Genomic DNA, 26,638 nt, shown 5'->3' on the forward strand with positions numbered 1-26,638 from the left:
TCAGTTTATTTGTTAAAAAAGTTTAAATTATTCAATAAATTTCGTTCCACTTAACGATTGTGTCCCACTTGTTTCTTGACAAAAAATTTAAATTTTATATCTTTATGTTTGAAGCCTGAAATGTGGCAAAAGGTTGCAAGGTTCAAGGGGGCCAAATACTCATACACACACACACACACATATATATATATATATACATATATACATATACATATATATACATACACACACACACACACACATATATATATACACATACACACACACACACATATGTGTGTATGTATGTATACACACACACACACACACACATACATAAATATATATAAATAAAATACAATATTGTATGTTGATCATACAAAACATATATATATTCCAATATGAAAAACTTCAGTGTCTTACCATTAAGCACCCTCATTTTCAGTTATGATTTAAAAGTTGTGAAATCAAGACTCCATACAATGAAAACTGAATACTTTAATATATTCAGACAAAAAAAACCAAACATGTGAAACACATTTTAACAGTGTATATTTTAAAAATCTTGTCAAGTTTGCAAATCCAGCAGCTTTATTTTGTGAATACGCTTGAAACCCACTTTGTGATCCATAGGCTACCTGTAAGAACAAAAGATAACACGCAAGATTTGGAATTTAGTTCATCAATGACAAAACTAAAACGATATTGAGCACTGCTATGAAACCAATGTCAGTCCCCATGTTAAGTGATACACACCTCAAAATCCAATGCCTCTATGCTGTCAGGTTCTCCATTCCTAAAAGGGAGCACACTGTTTAGTGTAAATTGCATTATAATAGGTTCTTCATAATTGTGTCTTGTCAAACCCCATCAGTGCAGTGAAGTTATAATCACGAGTTTCAGGTGAAACACGGACACATGCAACTCATCATTAAGGTTTGACACTGGCTGAAAAACAATCCCAATATAGTTTCATCATTACCACCAAGAGTGCACCCACAGCTTCAATTCAAATGATCTATGGGGATGCAGCACTTTATTGTATAGTAGCTTCAAAGATACAATTTTTAGAGTACTTACTGAATTCTGGCGTCAAATCGTATAATTACAAAAATATGTAAAACCACACGAAATATACGAAAGTTAAAGGTGATTAAAAATATTGCCTAATAAAACTTGCGAGGTTCGCCGATTGATTAGGTTTAGTAATTAAGACAACCTTTATAAAAAATAAAAAAAATAAAAAATAAAAGCTCTCCGGCTCTTTATAATTTTGGGCATGTCCACTGACCACGAGGTCGACAAGATGGGCATTAACAAGCTAACAAAGAAGGGTTAAGAAAACAACCAGAAGAAGAAAGTACATGCATATTAATGTGAACCATGGACATTATCTACTTACCCAGAACTCGAGGTTATACCTTCAAACAATCAGTTCGAACGCTGGTGTGTATAACTCAGTGCACCACCATTTAACACACCATCACAGTCAGGAAGAAGGGAAATTGAAGAGAACGAAGCTTAATTTATTTCTAAAACCACGTGATCACTGCTTTCGTCACCCACCAATCGTGTGGTTTCCGGGTTGTTTGTCAGTCCTAAAAAACTATGTATGCGGTATAAAACCCAAAAATAATTATTTAAATACAACTGTTTTTTCGTCATCTCACAATATTGTGAATTAGCACAAAATGTGAATTATGCAATATTATGTAACTGTTTTTACTTTGAAAGGAAAACCCAGAAAAAGAAAATTGCTGACAATTGTATTGGCTATAATAGGGCCATAGATAATAGAGCCTTACAAAAAAGTAAATTTAAAGAAACCCCAGCAATTTCAGTGTATTTAGCACATTTTAAAAAAAAACAGATTGCTAGTATGATGATCAACTATATGATGAGACAATAGTTAGACATTAACCGTCATTTAACCTTCTAAATAAAATCAGTCACAATTGATTTTTTTCTTTATTTCATTTTGTTCTTTAGTTTAGTGTGTAATTTAAAAAACCAAACAAACCTAGTAGATTTTAGTACGTAGAATATTTTGTTCCGCACTCCAGTCTAGACGGGGGCGGTATTTCACTTAGAGTGCCACCCGCCATAAATAATAGGAAGGAAGAAGTTAACTGTTAACGCCAGAAGAAGAAGTCGACAAGGTCGTCCTACGGAACAATAATTACAGCAGCCCTGGTTGCTCGGTTAAATGGCTGCCTGTCACTTCAGGGGTTAACTAGACTCGTCGCGGCGCTGCTAGAACGACGATATTGTTGTGACAGACTAATCTAAGGCTCGATACTAACAAGACACGATGAGGTTTTTAATAGGTATTTTGAGTTATGCAATCCAATTTGTTCATAAATGTTAACCAGAAATATATATCAACTGCAATAGCTATAGCATGTGAATTCGTAATTAGTTGAATCAGTAAACGTTTGAAAGTTTCTTCCAGAAAACTGCGTTTAAAGCGGGATAGCTTTGTTAATGCTCAAAGCATTTCTATAATTGTTGTGGCACAGCGATGTTTGCAAAAGTAACGCACCTTCGTTTTGTAAGCATGTGACCCACATAGATTAAGCTGACAGGCGACAGGCAAATTCTGATTTTTTTTCCCCTTCAACGTGATTGTTCATATGAATTAAAAACTTAAATCCTATGTTTAAGCTTTTGAGCTGCTGCAAACGTCCAATTTTCCCTCAGTGGGATCGAATAAAGTAAATCTTTAATTTTTTATTTTTTTTTCTTTAGTAGGAACAGCTCAAAGGGCATATTCCAGTTTAAAGACCACTTTTAGTCATTGTTAAGAAAAATAATTCGGGAGCATGTACTAAATTACAAAACTTTAATTTAGAAATGAGAGGCCTTTAGTGAGAGTTAACCACTCTAACCAAATCAAGGCCATTGTGATATTTGTGTTTTTGCCTCCAATTTAGTCCGGCAGTCTTATTTGTCTTTACACTTAATTTAATCTTGTGAAATATGGGCAAAATATGTTTTGCACTTGTCTTGTTTGTACGGGTAGCTGTCACACTCAATATGTAATATGCAATATGTAATTCTGCTGTTTTTGTGTACATTTGTGTCTGGTGTTTTTCTTACTTACAGGAGGGGGATCAGGATTTGTAGGCAGAGAGCTGATGTGCTTACTGAAAAACAAAGGCCATGAGGTGACTGTGATATCTCGACAGCCTGGTCCAGGGAAAATAACATGGGTATGATGAAGAGGTTGATTCCTCAGCTTTGGGAATTTTTAATTCATTCACAGTGAGACCTCTTCATTTATTTCATTACATTTATTGTTATTATAATTCCGGAATCACTTTTTCTTTGCTTTTCCTCCAAATAATGAGCAATTTATGAATACCTAAACCTTTTTCAACAACTTCTCTGTTTAGGATGAGTTGGAGTTGAACGGCCTTCCACATTGTGAGGGGGTCATCAACTTGGCAGGAGAAAATCTGATGAACCCACTGAGATGGCAAGTGTTAAATAAAGCCTTTGTCTAAGTCCATTAGATAGTTGCAACTACTTTAAATAACACTAGAAAGTCCTGCCTGATTTTTAAGATTTTCACTGATCCCTATTAAGTAACTGATTAGAAACTTGTTTGGAGAGGCTGTGTGTAAATTAAAACACCATTTGGCTCTCTTGGGGAATATTTTTGGCTTGTGGATTAAACTAGCTATTTGAGGATGTCATTTTTGACATCTTTCCATTTTCTGACATTTTATTGCCCAAATAACAAATTCTGAATACAACAAAAGTGAAGATGCAGAACTATCAAATATATTAAAGAACCGATTTCTCGTCTTATTTTTGGTCTTAGGTGGAATGAAGGCTACAAAAAGGATTTATTTTCCAGTCGCATCAATACTACAAAAAGTCTGGCTCAAGCTATTGCAGGGTCTCCCAGTCCACCTTGCTCCTGGGTCCTGGTAACAGGTGTAGGTATGTAGTAGTTACGCATAATAATAACACAGGCTCTCTGATGTAGCTGTAACTGTAGCTGCAGCATCAAATAACACAAACTTAAAGATGATAAAGTGAGACCTCTCTGTGTTATTGTGGATCAGCTTGTTACAAGCCCAGTCTGACAGCTGAGTATTCAGAAGACAGCAAATGGACACCATTTGATCTTCTCTCAAAACTTGTGAAAGAGTGGGAGGCTTCTGCACTTCTTCAAGAGAATATGGCAAAAACCACCAGACAGTTCATCATCAGACCTGGTATGTCCAAACAATGGATTTTATGGTACATTGAACAAACATTACCAGTTAAGTCAGAAAAGGAGATGTTGTGTATCAAAGAATTTGATATTTTAAGAAATGTGAAAAAGTTGTCTGTGTAAAACAATGTCATACTAAGTCACCCAGATTTTTATTTGTAAATCTTGTAAATAGCTTTAATTTCACAAGCTGAAAAGATGAATTGGCATACACAGTTTTTGTACATCCTTGTACCTACCTCTCTTGAAGCATACACACAGTTGTAAGTTTGGATCAACATTGGCAGAACTTCTTTAAGAAGAAAACACATCTGAACACAGTGCGCGAATGCTGTTTATAGATTTCAGTTTCATCATTCAATCGAATCATGCCCCTCTGGCTCATTCTAAAGATCATTCAGCTGGGGCTGAACCCTGCCTTTTGCAATCAGGAAAACACAGATAATATGACAACAGGAGTTCCACAAGGTTGACAGCATCACAGAATCACTCACCTTGCTCATTAACTCCACATCACTGGCCAAGAAAGCCAACACCTCAAGTTCACCTCAGGTTCCTCCGCAAGTTGAAAAAAGCTTGAGCTCCGCCCCAATTGTAATTTGCAATATTCATATGCACTTAAATCGGTTATGTGTGTTATTTTTATTTACTTTAGTTTGTTTACATGATTTTACCCTATTTTGCACGCTCTTTTTTGTGATTTGGATTAATTTTTTAGAAACTGCAAGAAATATCCAAGGCTGAAAGGAATAAAATAACGTTCTCACAGGCCACAGAGCGGAATATGTAATAACCTTGACTCTGGCTGCTAAATATGCTAAATTTCTTGCCACCAGGTGTAGTTCTCGGCCGTGATGGTGGTGCCATGAAGCAAATGCTGCTGCCTTTCTGGCTTGGCCTTGGTGGAACTTTGGGCTCAGGACGCCAACCATTTCCCTGGATCCACATCTCAGATCTAGCAGGAATTATTGCCCACGCCCTTGAACACCCTGGAGACGTTGCCTCCTCCTCTCCACAAGTTTTTAATGGAGTAGCGCCTGTACTGAACACCAATTATGAGTTCACCAAAGAGCTGGGCAGAATAATGAGGAGACCAACCATTCTCCCTGTGCCTGGCTTCTTTGTTAAAGCTCTAATGGGCTCTGAGCGGGCCATGGTCCTCACACAGGGCCAGAAAGTCATACCAAAGAGGACACAAGAGTCCGGATATCACTACAAATACCCAGACTTGACCTCAGCCCTTATCGAAATTGTAGGGGATTAACAGATATTTAATTTTACTGTCATGTAGTACTGTACTCGAATGTCAAGCCCACCAGTACCAGTGCTCTAGGAGAATGTGTTTTTAAAAAAAATCTTCAACCACTTTGAAACATACACAGAATCGTAATGCAGTTGACTCAAATGGAAAATGTATCAAAAATCAGAACTTGATTTTTTTTGCACTTAGTGTTTAGCTGACTATTATTTTGTTCTTTACTTTGCCCAAATTAATATTTAATGCAGAAGTTTCTTTTCACAAGTTTTAAGAAAGAATTTCAGGCTGAAATTGATTAATAGTTACAAAAAAATCTAAGGCACTCTGTCTTTTAAAAGGACAGATTATAATAAGAGTATTATAAAAATCCTGCCTTTTGAATCAAATCAAATCAATCTTTATTTATATAGTGTCTTATACAATCAAAATTGTTTCAAGGCGCTTTCCAGAATCCCAGGGCCTGACCCCAGACAAGCAACAGTGGCAAGGAAAAACTCCCCTTTAACAGGAAGAAACCTTGAGCAGGACCAGGCTCATGTAGGGGGACCCTCCTGCTGATGGCCGGCTGGGTAAAGAGAGAGGAGAAGGGGGAGGACAGGTAGAGGATAGAATAGGTAGGAGAGGAGAGGAAAGGAGAGGGGTAGAGGAGAGGAGAGGAAAGGAGAGGGGTAGAGGAGAGGAGAAGTAGAGTGAAGGGGAGGTAGAGGAGAGGAGAAGGAGGAGGAGGGGAAAGAGGAGAGGAAGGGAGAGGAGAGGGAGAGTGGGGTGTGTCGTGGAATTTTTAGCCGTTTTGAGAAGTAAACAATGAATCTAAGTAACTGCGTAGGAGATGGTTTTATTCCAGTCAGTCGGTCAGGATACACACACAGAAGCATGCGGAGAGATCTCTATTAAGTGTTTACAGTTCTGATCTTATATAGCCGAAGGCCCGCCTCTGAGGCGCGGACACAGGACGTCTTCACAGCATGTGTGTGCTGCATGCACAGGACACAGGACGTCAACACAGTAGGTGCACGCTGCATGCACCACAGGTGTTTGGTGCCTTCACAGCATGTGTTCCGGCTGGCGCAAGAAGTTGAATGACTGAGAATGTCCCCCCCTCAGTTGTTTGACGCCGGTCTCCTTTGAACCTTTGTTTCTTACAAATGCATGAGGTGGCAAACGGACTTCATCTGCTCTCCTAAATTTCCATTTCAACCCTTCCTTTTGCACTCAATTTACATTTCACAATAAAATTCCATTTCAATTTTCTCCTTTTGCACTCAATTTACATTTCACAATAAAATTCCATTTCAATTGCTATCCTCCAACCAGCTAATTAACCCAAAAACACACGCAAAGCTTTCCTGAGCCTTGAAACAGTCTCTCAGTCTCGTTCGGTTGGCAAAACAATGACGAGAGAGACTGCTGCCTGGACACTTGTCAAGATAATAGTGAGACAAAGCCCAATTTAAGAACATGAAAGAGATTCACAGGACTACAGCTGAAGTCAGAAGAGACAACATTAGGTGTTTTTTACCTGGATGAGGACAAAAGGTACTGGACTGTTGCTCAGTGGTCCAAAGTCCTTTTTTCACATGAAAGTATATTTTGCATTTCATTTGGAAATCAAGGTTCCAGAGGCTCAAGTAAGTAGAGAATCTCTGGTGGTGACGAGGAAGAGGTGAGATACCTGAACGAACAATGCAAATGAACTGATGGCCCAACATGCACCTTGTTGATTTGGAACGCACAAGCAATCTTGACCATATGGTAATACTGCCAAATTATCAACAGCACTGTTTGACTTTATTGAAATAGACTTAAACAACTATATGCTGCAATACTATGTTTTAAATTCCACTTTCTCTGAATAACTGGACTACTTATGTTTTCCATCCATCCATCCTCTACCGCTTATCCGGGGTCAGATCACGGGAAGAAGAGAAGCCCAGACTTCCCTCTCCCCAGCTACTTCTTCAGCTCATTCGGGGGGATCCCCAGGTGTTCCTCACCAGAAACGAGTTTGACTTAACGCCAGCAATGTGGACCAAACTGTGACACCGATCGTACAGGGAACGGACGGCCCGTATCAGTGGGCCCGACACCCCATACTCTCAGAGGACCCCCCACAGGACCCCCCGAGGGACACGGTCGAATGCCTTCTCCAAGTCCACAAAACACATGTGGACTGGTTGGGCTAACTCCCATGCACCCTCGAAGACCCTGCTGAGGGTGTAGAGCTGGTCCACTGTTCACGCCCAGGACGAAAACCACATTGCTCCTCCTGAATCCGAGGTTCGACTATCCGGCGGACCCTCCTCTCCAGTACCCCTGAATAGAACTTACCAGGGAGGCTGAGGAGTGTTATGTTATGTACTTATGTTTTGATTAGAAATTTCAAATATTTAGAAAAATTAATATAATGGTAATTAAATGTACCCAGTAAAAGTACGGTAGTTCATATTATGATAGTAGTAGTCAACCATGTAGTGACTGCAATCATATAAGTTTGATTACAAGAAATCTTTTATTAAATTTCCAGTATCCAGCAGTCACATTTTCAATAATACAGGCACTTTAAAAGTGCCCATAATTTTAAAGTACGTTCTTGTTTTCAGCCTTCTTTTAAATGTATCACTCTGAATCTGTCTGGATGTCACTGTCGTCTTTTGGAATGATTGGCACCCGGTCTCCCCAGTCACTGCTGCGTGCACATCGGTACACATCTCTGAAATGAGAAAGAACAAAAATGACATCCAGTCAGGATTTGAAAAAGCAAACACAAAGTCACATCTTATAATGCAAATAATTAACGCGTCATGACAAGCCCGCAACATGCTGAGTGTTCAGCAGGCTCATTTATTGACGGTTTTGCATGAAAAAAGACAAACTAAAGTTTGGGTACAACATGGCACTGTTGTCTGAAAGTGTTTCCTAGGTTTCAGTATTTCCTTTTCAATTAAATATCTGGATGTCACTGTGATCTTTTGGAATTATTGGTCTTGTCTATTGATCATATACTGTATATCACCAGTAAGTTCCAGTAAATAAAGCCTGGTTGATCCATCAGTCTCAGGACTAAAAGTGAACTATTTAAATCCAATATTATTGACCTTAAAACATCAATGGTTTAAACAAGAAGGGGAAGGTATTTTAAAGCAATAGCAATAGTTCAAAGACCAAGTCGTTTGCTGTTAAGAGAAAATGGAAAATGGATCATGATTGGTTTGATGTCGAAGGTTCTGTGGTCAGATGAAAAAAAAAAATCCGGGTCATTTCCCCTTATAAGTGGTGTCGCGTCAAGAGGGAGTTTTTAGAATCAAGAACACTGGCTACAGTCAAACCCGGAAGGTTGAGGTATTATGATGTGGGTGTTTTTTCAAAGAAAGTAAATAAAATTAGGAGAATAGCCTCTAAATTGTAAAAGTAAACCAGTGAAAAGCTATAAGGTGCATTTAGGTGGCAGAACATCCCCAAACAGCAGCAAACCCAGTCAGTCTCAACATTCGGTAATAGGAGTTGTACCTTATCTATAACCTACAATCAAGTCTGTAAAGCAACAAATGTAGTTAGCCTACACTAAATCTGGCAGAAATAGGGTCAGGGTTACGTTTAGGCAAGCCAAAGGCTTGTATACTGTATGTCTACAGCACAAAAACCAACATTTTAGAACTTGGCATGTCACAATGAAGACTTTACCTGCCGTGTTTTTTTGCTGTCAGCACAATGTGCTGCAAGTGTCCATCTGGGCTGCACAGTCGACAGTGAACATGTCTTGCTCTGCGCTGTACTGGTGCCACCAACCGGGACCAGCTTACACCTTCTGTATCAACATCTGTTGGCTCTTTTCGAGTCAGAATCAGGTAGCTGAACTTCTCCGTCTGGGGCATATTGTGCTGGAAAGGAAAGAGTATGTCAGGGCTTGAGCTGCTGAGGGTTTCACAGACAATGTTGCAGAGTTTGGTCTTACACCAGCCAGAGCAAGAGGATGGTGCATCTGCTGGAAGTTGCAGGGCATAACAGACCCCAGTACTAGTTTAGGGCACATTATTTCATGAGGACACTGTAAAAGTATAAACATGAGAAAATTACTAGAGCTTTGGCACACAGGACGAAAATCAGGAGGTTCCACCTACTGGAGCAAACACTGATGCTGGCCTGATGTCATAAACAATCTTGTCCTGTGTCTAAAGACAAACAACTGCTTTTAATAATTGCATCACATCATTTACACACACATATTGAAAGTTAATAAAGTTGAATGAATGATTATGCTCTTTTCTAAATATTATATATTTTTAATATATTTTTGCTAGATCGCTCTTCATCAATTGTTTATACCTTTAATAAAGTTTCTCTGGCTTCCATTAGTATTTGATGGCCTTCTTTGGTGCCATTTTCCACCAACACCTAAATTCAGAAAACATGAAATACTAATATAGAAGCTTCAGATAGTAGGAGAGATTACAAACCAATTAATATCTCCAAGCACACACACACACACACACCACACACACACACACACACCACACACACACACACACACACACACACACACACACACACACACACACACACAAGGTATGAGTTTGTCTTCCTCCACAGAGTCAGCACAGCATCCTCACGATCCTTCACACCAGGAAGTTCTGACAGGGTGAAGGCAGCAGTCACCAAGTCAAACTGCACCTGCAGGAACATAAAGTCAAATGTAAAAAAAAAAAAATCAGGTTGCTAAAATTAAGAATGGTTTGACATTTGGAGACCACAGACTGCTCTGTTTTTTTCGATTTGCCTGACCGATTCTTGTCTACTTTTGGGTTCTGCTGTTATTTTTGGCATACTAGCTGATGCCCACCCAGTGTGGTTTCAAAGGCATGAGGTCCAAGATAAAGAAAAATGAAGAACAACATTTTTTTTTCTTATCAAATTACATTAAAATCATGCTTTACCTTAGGAGAGACAGGGAGGAACTGTCTGAAATAGACTTGCTTTATGCATGGCTCCCCTCTTTCTTCAATTCCTTTTCATCAAGACACAAAAGATCAGGAATGGACTTCAAAAAAGTTTTTGGAAGTATTAAGTTGTTTTAGAAATGCCTGTAACAGTACCTTTCAGAAGTTTCTCTGCTAGGATGTTCATTGGCCCAGAGCTGTCCACACACACCATCTCCTTTAAAGACTCACTCCAGCATGAGTGTGCAGCCCTGTAGGAGAGTAGTAGGGATAGTACCAGCAAAGTCTACACACTAACCAGATGTATAATGTTTGACTCACCAGACAACTGTTCCCAGACCAGAACCAAAATCTAGGAGAGTCTGGGGAGCAAACAAAGGGTCCCTTTTCTTTATCTAAGATAGAAAAGGAAAAGGTTTGTTATAGTGAGTATATAAATTTAAATAAAGAAGCTCTTAGACTCTTCAAATGAGGTGCTGTTGTGTGAGTGAAACTACGAATATTAATGATTTTTTTGTTGCAGGCACCTCATTTACAGCTCTCCTAACTGCTGCGTAACAACCAGCAAGCCGAGCTGCCATGTACACCAGACCCAGCTCTTCATCATACCTGATACACAGAGAGCACAAAATAATCAGTATCTTATAATGAAGCAGACCCCCCATTTTACATCCCAAGCTGAACATTATGATGAATCCATTACCATGAAAAATTCCATTAATGTGAACAGTTGAGAAATTTGAAGATAAAATAATCTCCAAAAAGCATTAAGTTAAACACAAAAAGGAGAAAGCAGCCCCCTGCCAAGAAAATGGGAACCTCCTGAGATTTGGGCTCTCTAATAACTTTGACCAAGTCATCATACCTTAGTTGGCCTGTTATTCTGTGTAAGTTATAAAGAGAATGTGTCATCTGTAACTTTATGTCTTTTGGAGAACATTTTAAGTGCTCAAATTTTTGCATGGCAGTGTAACAGATGCTAATGGTAACAAATGATGTGCAACTAAAGAAATGGTTGGGAGATGTGTTAACTGGGCATAAACAGCGTTTATTTAAAAAAATAAAATAAAATAACAGGCTTGTATTCCTGATATATACTGTGACATGGGAGATAAAAGTCATACTTCAGGGGAGTCCAACGATATGTGGTTCTTCTTAGCTCAAACAACACTTTTTTCCTGATTTGCTCTTCAAGCAATTGTTCATCTAAACCTGCAAAAATAATAAACAAGCTCTATAATCGCAGGTATATCATGTAATTTTACAGCTGCTGTTACTTTTTGACTTGTAAATCCACTCACCATATCCCTTTTTAATTGCTCTCTCCCTCAGCTCTTTCTCTAAGCTCATAGCTTTTTTCTGCAAGGTCACATTCTCAAATGCTCGCTTTCTGCTCCAGAGGAAGTTTTTGAGGAGATTGGCACGGTCAGTTAGTCGAGCCACCTGAGCTTCTAAAAGATTGAAAATATACTGCATTAACAAAATGTCAGGACCAGCAAAAGCTGCATTAGAATTCAAAATGACTTACTGTGAAGAATTTGGCATGCGTGTGTCTGTAGCGTTTCAGGAAGACGCAAGGTTTTCAACTTAGACACACCTGGGTGCTTCCGGTGCACTTCTCCTTTTAGGAAATCTATATGAGGCTGTGCAGCTGTACTGATTCCCTATTAATTAAAAAACATGTAACGACTTTACGGTCTATTTTACCCCAATTAGACAAACAATTCTAGAAAATATACTGTATATAAATCACTATTATACGAATATTGCATATATTGAAGAGACTGCATTGAATTTCTGCTCAATTTAGCACTCCATTTGCAGTCAACAGTTTTTATTCTAAGACATTTAAGAAAATTTAAGTTTTTAAAAAAATTATATAGATATACTCCAATAACATGAGCATTTTTACTTTTTACTACGAGTAGAAAAAAATACAATGCAATCAAGAGCAACTAATACTAATTCTGAAAATTGCAATTAAAGCAAAATCTGTATTTTATTTTCCATTTCTCAGCTGTGGAAATGTGTTTTCCACATTTTCGACCTATTTAGCAAAGAAATTACACTCACTTTACATGTCGTCCTCACAACAGCAGCCTTACGACAAACGACACTGGCGACATAACTCACTGCAGCCATGTCTTTGGCGTATGTGCTGAGGCTTATTTTCTTTAATTTTAGGTTTTACTAATACCCACTCCTCGGCGACAATAGCGTAAGCATTTTCGTACCCTTAGTCCTTCAACGGAAAAAAATCCGATCATCACCTAATGAGGAACCATCGGTCCCGAAGTTTTGTTCCACCTTGTTAGTACATACGCCAGGGCATTCACTTTGCTAATAATGCAGGGGCACGGTCTTTTTGGTCTAATTCATTATTTTCCCGTGAATTGCTTTCGCCCAGAAATAAAATGCAAATATATAGGGTGCCGAGAGCCAGTTGCAATTTCATTAACTTTGCGCTTGTTTAAAGAAGTAGCCAATGTATGTGGCAGTGTGAGACATCTTAATTCTTAAAATGATCTTTAGCAGAGCAGAGCGGGTGACGGCGCGGCCAAACTTTTGAGTCCTTTGTTGACGTCTCAGTGCACGTTAAAGTGCTTTAAGATAACCCAGCTGAATGAGGTTTTATACCTCGTTAAAAATCATGAGGCGCCAAAGAAGCGCAAGAAATAAAAATCAAGCTGTCGAAGAAAGTCCGAGTTCCGACACAGGTCAGTGCCTAGTCTTGTACTGTCAGTTCGCTTGCTAACACAGTTAGCTGCTGTAACTGTCACTGTTAAAACATGTTGTGGTATCGAAGTGGAAACTCGAGCTCGTGTATTTAAGGGTTATCTCATGTTGAGGCTTGTAGATATTATCAAAACTATTTGAAAGTATTAAAAGAAAGACTTCGTTGTCAAAGAGAGCCACCTCGATATGTTAGCTAATTTACACCTTTCTTATTATCCCTCTCCTGTCCCGTACAAAACACTGTTCAGAAATAGATTATTAATATTGTTGTTAATATATTATTAATATTATTATTGTTGTAAGTCCTTATTGTTATATTAGTGATCCTTTAAAAAACAAGCACGATAATCTAGCAGATCTTATTTTTTGTAAGAAATTTGCATAATTTAGGCAATTTTTTACATTTATTTAATTTTCATTTAGTTCAAAAACCTTTTAATTTTAACTAGCAAAATATTCTTTTCTTACTATATTTTCAAATTGCTACAGATTGTTTTGAATTGTTACAGTGTCATAGTAGTGTACAGTATTTCTCTATGTGTGAATCAGTGTGGCAGTGGCAGGGAGACGAAGGACAGTGGGAACCATACTCGCCCTCTGTCTGCACCTTACTGAACTCAGCAGTTGCGTCTGGGAACTCTGTCCATCTCTCTTTGGACTCTGGGCAATCCTATGAAGTTGACCTGAAGAAAATGCTTCAGATTAACCCTGTGACCAAGTACAAGAGGAAGATTCGTTGTCAGACAGTAAAACCAGGTACATAAATTCCAGTAATGGTAATGCATTATATGGACCCAACTAAAGACTTGTGTTTTTTTTAAAATAGAAAAAGAAATCAGTCTTTACTACAATGTGGTTTGTGTAACATAAAAAAATACAACATCTAATAGCAAAACCAATTACATAGTTTAAAGCTATACAAATATTGGGATACTTAATATGATAGACTGACATTAAATTGATGACAAAGTCTATCTCTTACAGAAACCATGGCCAATGCTATTGAGGAAAGCCAACAGAGCAGTACTCGAGTTCAAATTAAAGAGGAAGAGGAGGAAGAAGATACAAACAAGCAGCCTGCTACTAAGAGGATGAGAGGACAAACTAACTATGAAGGAAGTCCCAAAGAGAATCCAAAAATTGAAGGTAACTTGGATTTATTGGCCACTTTTGTTGTCTTTGTAATGCATACAACCAGTGTGAAATGGGATGACAAATGCAGTTGCTCAGCCAAATGCCTGTTTATGTAGGTTTTTAACATATTACTTTATATGAACTTGGTGTTATCTCTCAATAAAAGTTTGTATTTGCATGTTGAAAAGAGGTGGTAAAGATGGTGGTCCTGAAAGGAAAAGCTCCAGTGGACTCTGAGTGTAAAGCAAAGCTCAGAAAGGTACAAGATTTCATATACGGTACATCCTTAAAAGACTTTAAAATATTGATTTAGAGTTATCAAAATACTCTGTAAACTGGGCTTTATTTTAAAAGCTGTTTTGAGTCACAAAGAGTTTTGAATTATATCAATAGACTTTTTATAATTAATCAAATATTACATTGCTAACTGTTAATTTCTTCTCTCAGGCTCATGTTTACACTGAAGGAAATAATGTTTATGATGTCATGTTAAATCAGGTACACTTTTAATTTATCTGGATGATCTAAAATGAATTTACAAAGATCATTCAGCTGAATTTGATTCCCATTCTGATTGATTTTCTAGACAAATCTTCAGTTTAATAATAACAAATACTACCTGATGCAGCTGTTGGAGGATGATAAATCCAAATTTTACAGTGTGTGGTTTAGGTGGGGAAGAGGTGAGTGTATGACCATTCCTTCCTATGTATCTTTTAGATAAACTGAATTAATGTTGGTTTGTTTGTTTCTCTGGTTCTTGTTCAGTGGGAAAAGTGGGTCAAAACAATCTGATCGAATGTGGTGCAGACCTGAACCAAGCCAAAGATATCTTCAAGAAGAAGTAAAATGATGCAAATGAAAATGATTTTTTTTAATCAAACTAGAATAAGTTGGATATGGTTCCTTTGTTTTCCACAGGTTCCTTGACAAGACTAAAAATGAGTGGGAGGACAGAGAAAACTTTATGAAAGTAGCAGGAAAATATGACATTGTGCTTATGGACTACAGCGCAGATGAAAAGGTAAAAAATCAAAGGTAATAAATCCTTAATTTGTTCACTTCTTCATAAGGTTTTGTTCATTCTGCATGAACATTTTAACCCATTTTAGGAGAAGAAAAACGCCATGGTAGATACCAAAAAACAGGCCTCCATGCTGGATGTGAAAATCCAGGAACTATTGGAGCTAATCTGTGATCTTAAAGCCATGGAGGAATGTGTGCTGGAGATGAAGTTTGATACCCAAAAAGCTCCACTTGGTCAGTGCGACATAGCAGAAAGGTATTAATGTGAATGAAAGCTTTTGCTTAACATGTTCGCGGTCAAAATTTGTCCTGCAGGTAAATTGACCTCAGAACAGATCCGTGCAGGCTATGTGGCTCTAAGGAAAATTGAGGACTGTTTGAAAAAGAAGAGCAGCCGCAATGAGCTGTTGGAAGCATGCAACCAGTTCTACACTCGCATCCCTCACAACTTTGGGTAGGGACCATGCACTAATGTCTCAATGATTGGATAAGTATTAGCTGTAAAATAAATCTGCTTTTCTCCAGGTTGAAAACTCCTCCAATCATTCATACAGAACAAGAGCTAAAGGAAAAGATTGCACTTTTAGAGGTAAACAGGTCATCAAATGTAGACAGGGCACCAGAAGGTGGGTGCTGGGGGGGGGTTTGCAGGAGATGGTGCTGTTTATTACACTGCTTGTACCAAATTTCATCTATTTAGTCTTTTCCAACTCCTTTACTTATTCTCTGTACCAGCAAAGTTTCAGAAACTGTAATGTTAAAGAAATAATCTCAACAAATATGTTGAGACCTTCACCCCTCCAGTGACAATAGGGCTGTGTACAATGCACTTATCAATCACACAGTTAATGTCTCCTGTAAAATCTCTGGTTGGTGCTCTCATTTATTTATTTCTGTCTTTTTTGAAGGCACTGAGTGATATTCAGATTGCTGTGAAAATGGTTAAATCTAATGAAGACGGTGATGAAAATCCACTAGACAGGCAGTATCGCTCCCTCCATTGCAGCTTGCAGCCTCTGGACTCCAGCTCCCATGAGTACAGGGTCTGTAGTAACCACTCACTGTTCTAACAATGAAAAGACACAAAGTTATCTCATCTTGTCTTCTTAACTGCTTTACTTCTTTCGGGGTAATGGGGGAGCGTACACAATGGCTTCACAATGGGTAAAGGCAGGTCCACGCCTGGATAAGTCGGCAGGGCCCTATGTGAACATTTGTGGCTTAGGTACCTTGCTCAAGAGTACCTTGTCGGTGCTCTGAAGTTGTTCTGGCACCTTCCCCTACTACCAGAACACCTTGCATGTTTTGTCTGTACTGGGGCTTGAACCAGGAACCCTCTACATCTCAGCCTAGTTCCTAACTGAGCAACCACTGCTCCACACAAGGTTATGGATATCAAATATATTTATCTGGCTTTCTGTGTGACGTGTATGGTATGGACCCAAGTGCAGTACAAAACAGGCAATGAACTGATGATCAGTTAATAGGTGTATTAACTGAAATCTGGCACACAAAATTAGTTTGAGGGTGGGGCAGTGGACTTGGTCGAGGCAGGCAAAAGTTCAGTAACCGGGAGGCAGGCAGAATCAGGCAAACAGTCCAGAGGGAGACTGGCTGAGCTCGTGGTCAAAACAGAAGACAGAGGGAATTTACCGGGGGTCAGGCAGAACAGGCAGGTCGTACACAGGCAGGGTCGATACCGGGAAGACAGGCAGGTAAATGCTGGAAAGTCTTGCATTGCAGAGAACAATCTGGCACCGAGTGAGTGTGCGGCTGGAGAATATATACTGGTAGGTGAGCTGATTGATGAGTGAGAGCAGGTGTGTGATCAGTGACTGAGAGTGGGTGTGGTGATCAGAGGGTGTGGTGTGAGCAGGGCAGTGGAAAAGTACTGAGTCCATGGGCTGGAGCAGAGTGTGACATTCTGGGGGTCCTTTCAGATATAAAGAAAAGACAATCATTGGGGCTCTTTTTTTTTTTAAAACCTAGTCATGATATGCATTCCCTGTTCAGTATTTACACAATAACAGCATTGTGTGTGTGTAATTCAAATTTATGAAAAACTATACCTGTATTTACCTGACTCAGGAATAATGACCTATGCTTTGGCTGAAGTGAAGCTGTCACTGTTTCCACTTGCTATGTAGCTCTTTAATATACTAAGAGCAGTAGATCAAATGTTATTGAGTATTCACTGAATAAACCATTATGCAATAATAGATTTGAACATGCATTTCAGTAAAGAAAAATTCCTGTCTCTGGCCATTCTTTTTACATAAGATTGATGTAAATTTAAATGGACATCTTTCACTTATAAAAATGATGTGGGGAAAAAAGGCCAGCTGTTTTTTATTTTTTTGTTTTTTTTTAACATTTCCCAAAATGCATTAAGAACACATTAGGGGAATTTCCCATTTTGCTTCAGCACTAACTGCGTATGTTATATCAAGGTGAAATCTGTTCCTAAAAGGGTTGTTTATGTAGCGTGAACATGTATTTTTAGCTATGTTTTGCCACCCACCCCCTCAGCATTTTTCAGACTATAGCTCAACAAATACTAGTATGTGAAGACACTAGTAGTACCGGTAATGCAAAGAGCGAAGCTGACAGCTTTAAAAATCAATCACCCAGAAATACTCCAACCGCTGTGGTGACCAGAGAGATGAACTTGAAACATCAATTGCACGTTTTGGAATGTTGTTGTGCTTTAAAGTCCATTCTACTGTGTAATGCGGTTGCTCTGTTGCTCTGTGTGAAGGTAATTGAAAAGTATCTCCAGTCTACTCATGCTCCCACCCATTCAGACTACACCATGACCGTCATTGACATTTTCACCGTTGACAGAGAAGGAGAGAGTAACAATTTCCTGTCACACTTTCACAACAGGTAATACACGGATAGCCAAAATTAGTCCAGCTTATTATCACTCATGTTCAAATGTTGTGCTGTTGCGAAATGTGCTTTGCAGTCAGTGGTCCATAAATAAAAAGATTGTGTCCCCTCCCTCTTATTATCTTTATCTGTCTAACAAGGACTTTGTTGTGGCATGGTTCCCGTCTTTCTAACTGGGTTAGCATCCTGAGTCAGGGGCTCAGAGTAGCTCCACCTGAGGCTCCAGTCACTGGATACATGGTAACACCTAACTTCTGATATTCTACCATCTGCTTTATTTGTTTTTAGCTATACTGAATCTTGTCTCACAGTATAAGTATATTATACAATACATATTGTGTCAGGCAAACATGGGAGTAAATTATTGGAAATGAAACCTGCTACTCTTTGTTGCAGTTTGGAAAGGGTATCTACTTTGCTGACATGTCATCAAAAAGTGCTAACTACTGTTTCGCCAATCAGAGTAACCACATTGGACTGCTACTACTGTGTGAGGTACGTTCACTTATTTTCTTGATGGTTCTGTGTTGTATCTTCTTTAATTTAAGATCTGTATTCTTTGCTGTTCGATTGAAAAACACTCTGGTAATCTCCGACTTTCTGGCACTACAATAGTGCTTTTCCACTAGTACCTGCTCAGGTCAGCTCAAAGCTTCAGGGTTTTCCATTACGAGATACTTTTTAGCACCTACTTGGTCAGGGTTCTAAGTGTGCTGAGCCTGGGTTTGAGCTGAAATTGGTAATGCAGGCCAGTGATTGGCCAGGGAAAGATGGGTCGTGACAGTCACTCAGTCACTTGACTTAAACGTGTCACTTTAAAAATCTGGCAATGGCGAACAAGCTTTTTCATTACCTCTTTGAACAAAATGATAATGGCTATGTACACCGACGAGGTGCAGTCTTCTGTACAGAAGCCTGAGAGAGCTTCCGAATACAGAGCGATCTAAGATAAGGGGGTTACCAGGAGGACTCTGAGCTGATGGTTTCTCATGCAATTACCAGACCATCAAGGACCACAGCGGTCAGGTTGGGTTGAAAGGAAAGGACTGGATGTGGTTTAATGAAAATGGATGCTGTTGGGTGGAGGCTTTACAGTTTGTGTCCAGGGTCTGCAGCGATGTCACGGGTCCTCCTCCTGGCGCTGGACTATGAGTCCTGGATAGAGGGAAGATCGGTCCTGATGATTTTCTCTGCAGCTCCAATTGTCCTTTACAGCTCTTATCCAATTTGGTGGCAGAGTCAAACGAGATGTGATGGAAGTGCACAGGACAGACTGAACTGTTGAAGTGGGTTCCAGGAAGCAAGTTGAACTTCCAGAGAACCCTCAGGCAGTACCGTATTTTCCGGACTGTAAGTCGCACTTTTTTTCATAGTTTGTCAGGGGGTGCGACTTGTACTCCGGACCGATTTAAATTATTACATTATTACGGAATTTCACATGTTCATTATTTTCACACTGACAACCACAAGAGCGCTCTAGGCGTGTGTACCTGAGGAATGAGTTCCTTTAGTGACGCAGAAGAAGCGGTGCTTCATCTATGGAGTTAGACTTGATTGTTTGGTAAACTTGCTCGGATGTTCTTTATGCTATAGTTATCTGAATAACTGTTAATATGTTACGTTAACAAAGCAGACACATACTCAGTTCGTTGTGGGTCATGTAGCTGAATTTGTTATGTTAGCATACCGTAACCCTATTGCTAATCCATGCGAATTGCCTTTCAAGATGAAATGTATGTTCTTGGTCTCGGATTTTATCAAATAAATTTTTCCCCAAATGCGACTTATAGTCCAGTGCGACTTATATATCTATTTTTCTTCTTTATTATGCATTGTTTGGCTAATGCGACATATAGTCCAGAAAATACGGTACATCCTCTGCAGGGCCTTTTTGGTGACTGTTTATGTGGGAGGTCCACAGTAGACATTGCATTTTTGGGAAGGGGGTTCAGCTCCAGTTTATTCTGACTGTACCAGAAGACCAACTGTTCTGCCCGACCATTAAGCTGATCCATCAGCAGCAGTGATGGTGGTGGTGCTTCTGTAAACCAGATCATCTCCTCTTAGCTTCTCTGATTCTCTTGTTCAGTTTTTTTCTGGTGTGCCTGTACAGGCCCCCTACCATTTGCAGGCCTCCTTGGTCATGATTTTTTTTATAACCCATGGCTTATTGTTTTTGTATATACAGAAGTTTTTTGTCTGTTTAGAGCTGATGAAAGATGTGAGTGGGCGCATCCAAGTCGGGATTGTGTCCTCAATTGAAAAGTGATAGAACCTGCATGGAGTCAAGCAAAGTGGTGCCACTATTGTTTACAGGAGAACCCCATGTATGACGATATCACATGCTTATTTCACATTTTTTTTCCTGCCTGCTAAGATTGTTAAATTATTTGGCTATTGAGTAATAGTTAGACGTAATTATTATTAAATTATTTGATCCAAGTACATTAAATCACCTTGGGGCACCTCCTGATCACAACAACTCGCTATAACACAAATACAACTTGCTTGACTGGGCCTAGTTTGTGTTACCGGTCCTGGAGGGAGAGATACTTACTCCAGTGTGTTGCTCTACTGAGATGGTGATCCATGTGGAGGAGCCAACCTGGGAAAAGATTCTAGATCCAATTTGAAAGCTTGTGCATTCCTGGTGGTTGCAGAAAACTGGTAGCTACTTTGAGGTAGCTTGTTAGCAGCTCAATGCTAACTGGCTGGATGGCTCCTGTTGCTGAGATGTTTAGCTTGCCAACCTTGTGTTGGGTGTCTTATGGCACTTGTCCCATCTCGTTGCTGTGAGAAATGGCAGTGAAGCGAGGAGAGCAAAAGTAAGAGAGAACTAAGTCAAGCCACATGCCACAGTCAGCCAGTGGTAACTACTAGATCAGGTTTTCACACCTGGAGGATTGTGGGACATTTGAAGTTATAGTGCTTTTCTTTGTCTCCAAGACAAAGAAAGACATGCAGTCATCTTGGTTATGCTTGGGTAGCCTCCACTGCTCACCCACAGGTCCAGGTCCCAACAAAGGTGCAGGAGAGAGAATCCACCATGTCCAGATCTCAAACTGATTGATGACGGCAGTAGAAATAGTGAAACTGATATAGAATAAGAATCAGAATCAGAGTACTTTATTGATCCCTTTAGGGGGTGTCCATTAGGGAAATTAGCATCTCCCCAAAGAAAGGTACAGCACTGTTTAAAATATTAAAAATATTAAAAATAATAAAAAATAAAAATAGAATAAAATAAGAAATAAAATAGAATAAATTAAAAATAGAATATAAATATAAAATATCAAACTATAGAAATCTAAATAAATGAACTGAATGAATGAATGAACGGAATGAATGGATGTCCCAGTATTATGTTATTGCAGTGTTGTTCCAGTCCTTCTGTTGGCCCTCCTCCCCCCCAGTGAGGAGTTGAACAGTCTGATGGCTCGGGGGATGAATGAGTTCCCCAGTCTGTTTGTTCTGAATTTGGGGAGGCGCAGCCTCTGGCTGATCAGGCTTCTCTGGGTGTGGATGACAGTGTGCAGAGGGTGGCGGACATTGTCCATGATGCTCTGCAGCTTGTCAATAGTTCTCCTCTCTGCCACTGTCACCAGAGGTTTCAGTTTCATCCCAACCACCGAGCTGGCCCGCCTGATCAGCTTCTCCAGCCTGGAGAGGTCTGCTTTTGTCACACTCCCCCCCCAGCACACCACAGCGTAGGACAGGACGCTGGCGACCACAGACTGGTAGAACATCCAGAGGAGTTTCCTGCAGATGTTGAAAGATCTGAGTCTCCTCAGGAAGTACATCCTGCTCTGGGTCTTCTTGTACAGCTGCCTTGTGTTGCTTGTCCAGTCCAGCCTATTGTCCAGCCACAGCCCAAGATATTTGTAGGTCTGCACGCCCTCCACCTCCTCCGTTCCTATCTGAACTGGTCTAGGTCTCGGTCGGTCCCTCCCAAAGTCAATGACTAGTTCTTTAGTTTTGGAGGTGTTGAGCTGCAGGCCGTTGTTGTGGCACCAGGCAACAAAGTCCCTCACCAGGCACCGGTACTCCTCCTCTTCGTCGTCTCTGATACATCCAACGATGGCTGTGTCATCAGCGAACTTCTGAATGTGACACATTTCAGAGTTGTAACAGAAGTCCGAGGTGTACAGAGTGAAGAGGATGGGGGACAGCACAGTCCCCTGTGGAGCACCGATGCTGCTGACCACAGTGTCAGACGTGATGTCCTTCATCCTGACGAACTGCGGCCTGTCGGTGAGGTAGCTGGAGATCCAAGCAACCAGGCAGGGGCCCACTCGCATCTGTAGAAGCTTGTCCTGTAGGACAAGGGGCTGGATCGTGTTGAAGGCACTCAAGAAATCCAAAAAGAGGATTCTCGCTGTGCCACTCCCCTTGTCCAGATGTGAGTGGAGGGAGGAGGGGAGGTGGAGGAGGGAGGAGGGGAGGCGGGGTTGGGGGAAGTTGTGGTGGGTGGCGGGTTGGAGGGAGGGGGGGGTAGAGGGGGGCTCGGCTGCTGGGGGGGAGTGGGGGGGGGGGGGGTGGAGGGGAGCTGGGCTGCTGAGGTGGGGGGCAGAGGATTGGAGTGGAGTGGGCTGACTGAACCTGTTGAAGAATTGGTTCAGGTCGTTTGCCCTCTCCACTCCTCCCCCTTCCGTGCTGGTCTTGGCTTTGTGACCAGTGATGGTCCTGACACCTTCCCAGACGTCCCGCATGTTGTTATCAGCCAGCTTCTTCTCCACCTTCTTCCTGTAGGTGTTCTTTGCCTCCTTCAGGCAGCGTTTCACCTCCCTCTGCGCTTCTTTCATCTCCTCCCTGTCTTTATTTCTGAAGGCCTTTTTCTTCTTATTGAGGACATCCTTGACTTCCTGTGTTACCCATGGCTTATTGTTAGGATAACACTCTACAGTCTTGGTGGGGACAACCACATCTACACAGAAATTGAGGTAGTCTGTGAGACTATCATATCATATCATATCAATACATTATCAATACAATACATATCATATCAATACAAATATAAGCTTAGATTTGGCAGAGGTAATAAAAACATAAATATTTCTTTTTGACTTCGTTTGATTTGATGTAGAACTATCTCCTTATCCATACTGTGTTTCTATATGTGATTCTAGGTTGCCTTGGGTGACAGTAACGAGTTATTGGATGCAGACTTTGAGGCCAGCAAACTGCCTGATGGAAAACACAGTACCAAGGGCCTCGGACAGACCGGACCTGACCCCAAAAACTCTCTAATTCTGTTAGTAGATTCAATCATGCTCACTATTACGGCTAAAGAAATATCTAGACAGGGATGTTTGTTGATGTTGTCACATTAAGACTATTTACACGACGAAAACATACACTGCTTAAAAAAATTAGAGGAACACTTTTTAATCAGAGTATAGCAACCTATCATTCAAAGTTCTGGGATATTGATCTGGTCAGTTAAGTAGCAGAGGGAGTTGTTAATCCGTTTCTGCTGCTTTGTTGTTAATGAAATGAACAAAAGGTGCATCAGAGGGGCAACAATGAGACGGCCCCCAAAACAGGAATGGCTTTCCAGGTTGAGGCCACTGATACCTTTTTTCCTCCTCATCTCTTTTGGCTGATTTTTTTTACTGACTGACTTTCTACTGCTGTCATTATTCATTTGGCTTGGATCAACATCTCTGTTGATAGCATGGTGCGGTACCTGTATGCTACAGAGGTTGCACAAGTAGTCCAACTCCTCCAGGATAGCACATCAATACATGCCGTTGCAAGGTTTGCTTTGTCTCCCAGCACAGTCTCAAGAGCATGGAAGAGATTCCAGGAAACCGGTAGTTACTCCAGGAGCGCTGGACAGGGCCATAGAAGGTCCTTAAACCCTCAGCAGGATCGGTATCTGCTCCTTTGTGCAAGGAGGAACAGGATGAGCACTGCCAGAGCCCTACAAAATGACCTCCAGCAGGCCACTGGTGTGAATGCTTCTGACCAAACAATCAGAAACGGGCTCCATGAGGGGCTCCCGACGTCCTGTAGTGGGCCCTGTGCTCACAGCCCGGCACCGTAGAGCTCGATTGGCATTTGCCATAGACCACCAGAATTGGCAACTACGCCACTGGCACCCTGTGCTCTTCACCGATGAGAGCAGGTTCAACCTCAGCACATTCAGCAGATGTGAAAGGGTCTGGAGATGCCGTGGAGAACGTTATGCTGCCTGCAACATCATTCAGCATGACCGGTTTGGTGGTGGGTCAAGATGGTCTGGGGAGACATATCCCTGGAAGGACACACAGACCTCTACAGGTTAGATAATGGCACCCTGACTGCTATTAGGTATCGGGATGAAATCCTTGGACCCATTGTCAGAACCTACGCTGGTGCAGTGGGACCTGGGTTCCTCCTGGTCCACGACACTGCTCGACCTCATGTGGCTAGAGTATGCAGGCAGTTCCTGGAGGATGAAGGAATTGATACCATTGACTGGCGCCCACGTTCACCTGACCTAAACCCAATGGAACAACTCTGGGACATTATGTTTAGGTCCATCCCGTGCCGCCAGGTTGATCCTCAGATTGTCCAGGAGCTCAGTGATGCCCTGATCCAGATCTGGGAGAAGATCCCCCAGGACACCATTCGTCGTCTCATTAGGAGCATGCCCCGACGTTGTCAGGGATGCGTACAAGCACGTGGGGGCCACACAAACTACTGAGAATCATTTTGAGTTGCTACAATGACATTTTGGCAAAATGGACCAGTCTGCTGCATCATTTTTTCACTTTCATTTTTGGGGTGTCTTTGATTTACCCCCTCTATAGGGTGATCATTTTCATTTCTATCAAATTATGTGGCATAATTTTGTTACTAATACATCACCTACTTTTTATCAGGAAAGACATTCAAGATCATTTTTCCCCCCGTTTAGATCTGATGTGTTTTCGAAGTGTTCCTCTAATTTCTTTGAGCAGTGTTCATATGAAATTAGAATGGGACCTTCAGATTTTAGGAGTTAGGGCATCTCAGTTGTCCTTCAATGAGGTTTGATCGATGTTATTCTCTCTCTTGTTCTCAGAGCGGATGTGAACGTTCCCATGGGTCCTGGAATAAAGACGGGGGTGGGTAAACACAAAACTTACTCGCTCCTTTACAACGAGTTTGTCGTTTACAATCCTGCCCAAATTCGAATGAGGTACCTGCTGCGGATCAACTTCAACTACTCCTCGTTGTGGTGAGGCCAGGAAAACCGGTAGCTGTAAAATCTAGAGCTTTTTTGGAAAGGTTGACTTTTAATTTTCAATCTACTCAACTTATGTACTTGAATTATCAACATAACTAATTTCAGGAGGTACAAAAATAAAGGATCTGTAGGGTTAGTATTTTTTCCAACAATAAGTCAAACAGACCGTTTGACTTTTATTTTGTGTTGTAAAATTCACAGCCTCCAGTTTTGCTTCGTTATGTGCAGCAAAACCTATGAACACTGTATCCACTGTTTCATTAATAACCTAAAATGCTATACAAAAGTAAAAATTCAGAAACCTAATGTCTATGTTTGATAAAGTTATGTAGCTAAAAAGGCAAAGGAAAATAAACGTGTTACAAAAGATAAGCTTAATGGGGAATGTGTTTATTTTTATAGTGTGTACATATACATACCATAGAGCTGATTGGTATGGTATTGTTTGGAGACTGTAAATGTGTTTGTGTACATAGTTTTGGATCTGCATAATTCTAAATATTTTTAAAAATTTGATTTATTTCGGAAAATATTTTAATGTTTATGGCTTCCAGCTGATGAAAACCTTTAAATCAGTGTCGCAGGTATTAGAAAAAAATTTGATTTTTAAGACAGAAATTTTGGGCTGCATCTTGCAAATGAAATGCAACATTTACTTTCATCTGAAAAGGGGACTTTGGACAAATGAGCAAACACTCTAGACCTTTTTGTCCTCAGCCAGCTCTGTGATCATTATAGTCCTGATTCATCTGTGTGATGCCTCTTGACGCTCTGACTCCAGCTCCAGTCCACTCCCTGTGAATCTCCTCCATGTTCTTGAATGGGCTTTGTCTCACAATCCTCTCAAAGTTGCAGATATCCCTGTTGCTTTTTCACCTTTTGCCTCATTTTTTCCTTCCATTTAACTTTTTATTGATTGTTCTTGGATGCAGAACTCAGGGCAGCCAGCTCAATGTCTTTTTGTGTCTTCCCCTCTTTGTGCAGTATGTCAGCGATCATCTCCTGGACAACTGTCCAGGCAGCAGTCTCGCCTATGATTGTGTTGTCGGCTTCAGAAAATTGAATTTAAAAAAAAAAAATCCAAATAGAATCATTTTCTTCTTCTTTCTTTATTTATATAGCATCTTTTACAATCAAAATTGTTTCTAGGTGCTTTACAGAATCTCAGGGCCTGACTCCAAACAAGCAATAGTGGCAAGGAAAAACTTCCCTTTAACAGGAAGAAACCTTGAGCAGGACCA

General features: G+C 40.4%; 3 protein-coding genes and 1 long non-coding RNA gene across 6 annotated transcripts; 2 read left to right on the forward strand and 2 right to left on the reverse strand.

Moving 5' to 3' along the window:
* Nucleotides 1-457: 457 nt before the first annotated feature.
* LOC130539380 (uncharacterized) lies at nucleotides 458-1,638 on the reverse strand. The gene is made up of 3 exons (XR_008954098.1): nucleotides 1,382-1,638; nucleotides 736-775; nucleotides 458-617 (listed from the first exon to the last, which is right to left on the reverse strand). It is a non-coding gene; the product is annotated as an uncharacterized LOC130539380 (long non-coding RNA).
* A 470-nt stretch (nucleotides 1,639-2,108) lies between these two features.
* On the forward strand, nucleotides 2,109-8,427 carry sdr39u1 (short chain dehydrogenase/reductase family 39U, member 1). Its single transcript, XM_057057699.1, has 6 exons — nucleotides 2,109-2,306; nucleotides 3,085-3,191; nucleotides 3,375-3,457; nucleotides 3,806-3,927; nucleotides 4,053-4,205; nucleotides 5,041-8,427. The coding sequence occupies exons 1-6, from the start codon at nucleotides 2,291-2,293 to the stop codon at nucleotides 5,466-5,468; spliced, it is 909 nt and encodes a 302-aa protein (XP_056913679.1). The 5' UTR covers nucleotides 2,109-2,290; the 3' UTR covers nucleotides 5,469-8,427.
* Nucleotides 7,953-12,762, reverse strand: mettl17 (methyltransferase like 17). Its single transcript, XM_057057686.1, has 14 exons — nucleotides 12,470-12,762; nucleotides 11,925-12,060; nucleotides 11,698-11,847; nucleotides 11,521-11,608; nucleotides 10,924-11,005; nucleotides 10,718-10,791; nucleotides 10,553-10,647; nucleotides 10,394-10,464; nucleotides 10,023-10,130; nucleotides 9,786-9,854; nucleotides 9,581-9,631; nucleotides 9,415-9,507; nucleotides 9,144-9,340; nucleotides 7,953-8,172 (listed from the first exon to the last, which is right to left on the reverse strand). Exons 1-14 carry the CDS (start codon nucleotides 12,536-12,538, stop codon nucleotides 8,079-8,081), a joined length of 1,377 nt encoding a protein of 458 aa, XP_056913666.1. The 5' UTR covers nucleotides 12,539-12,762; the 3' UTR covers nucleotides 7,953-8,078.
* Nucleotides 12,763-12,828: 66 nt separating this feature from the next.
* parp2 (poly (ADP-ribose) polymerase 2) lies at nucleotides 12,829-25,769 on the forward strand. 3 transcript variants are annotated; one of them, XM_057057681.1, is made up of 17 exons: nucleotides 12,829-13,113; nucleotides 13,682-13,888; nucleotides 14,117-14,278; nucleotides 14,455-14,525; nucleotides 14,714-14,764; nucleotides 14,853-14,949; nucleotides 15,035-15,110; nucleotides 15,188-15,290; nucleotides 15,379-15,526; nucleotides 15,608-15,746; nucleotides 15,818-15,881; nucleotides 16,201-16,335; nucleotides 18,051-18,178; nucleotides 18,325-18,424; nucleotides 18,581-18,679; nucleotides 23,311-23,435; nucleotides 25,233-25,769. In XM_057057681.1, the coding sequence occupies exons 1-17, from the start codon at nucleotides 13,020-13,022 to the stop codon at nucleotides 25,390-25,392; spliced, it is 1,959 nt and encodes a 652-aa protein (XP_056913661.1). In that variant the 5' UTR covers nucleotides 12,829-13,019; the 3' UTR covers nucleotides 25,393-25,769. The 3 variants fall into 3 exon arrangements, with proteins under 3 accessions (XP_056913661.1, XP_056913662.1, XP_056913663.1); XM_057057682.1 differs by lacking the exon at nucleotides 23,311-23,435; XM_057057683.1 differs by lacking the exons at nucleotides 18,051-18,178; nucleotides 18,325-18,424; nucleotides 18,581-18,679.
* Nucleotides 25,770-26,638: the final 869 nt, after the last annotated feature.

The sequence above is a fragment of the Takifugu flavidus genome, chromosome 15 (assembly GCF_003711565.1).
Source record: "Takifugu flavidus isolate HTHZ2018 chromosome 15, ASM371156v2, whole genome shotgun sequence".
In the NCBI taxonomy this organism is placed as follows: domain Eukaryota; kingdom Metazoa; phylum Chordata; class Actinopteri; order Tetraodontiformes; family Tetraodontidae; genus Takifugu; species Takifugu flavidus.

What these genes read in the sequence shown, in the direction of transcription:
- sdr39u1 (XM_057057699.1), top strand. An exon ending in GTCCAGGGAAAATAACATGG is followed by an intron (nt 3,192 to 3,374) that starts GTATGATGAAGA and finishes TTCTCTGTTTAG; the next exon opens with GATGAGTTGGAGTTGAACGG. An exon ending in GGTCCTGGTAACAGGTGTAG is followed by an intron (nt 3,928 to 4,052) that starts GTATGTAGTAGT and finishes ATTGTGGATCAG; the next exon opens with CTTGTTACAAGCCCAGTCTG.
- mettl17 (XM_057057686.1), bottom strand. Translation starts at nt 12,538, where the DNA reads ATGGCTGCAGTGAGTTATGTCGCCAGTGTCGTTTGTCGTAAGGCTGCT. An exon ending in GGAAGACAAACTCATACCTT is followed by an intron (nt 9,855 to 10,022) that starts GTGTGTGTGTGT and finishes TTCTGAATTTAG; the next exon opens with GTGTTGGTGGAAAATGGCAC. An exon ending in CAGCATCAGTGTTTGCTCCA is followed by an intron (nt 9,508 to 9,580) that starts GTAGGTGGAACC and finishes ATACTTTTACAG; the next exon opens with TGTCCTCATGAAATAATGTG.
- parp2 (XM_057057681.1), top strand. Translation starts at nt 13,020, where the DNA reads ATGAGGTTTTATACCTCGTTAAAAATCATGAGGCGCCAAAGAAGCGCA. An exon ending in ACTACAGCGCAGATGAAAAG is followed by an intron (nt 15,291 to 15,378) that starts GTAAAAAATCAA and finishes AACCCATTTTAG; the next exon opens with GAGAAGAAAAACGCCATGGT. An exon ending in TACCCAAAAAGCTCCACTTG is followed by an intron (nt 15,527 to 15,607) that starts GTCAGTGCGACA and finishes TTTGTCCTGCAG; the next exon opens with GTAAATTGACCTCAGAACAG.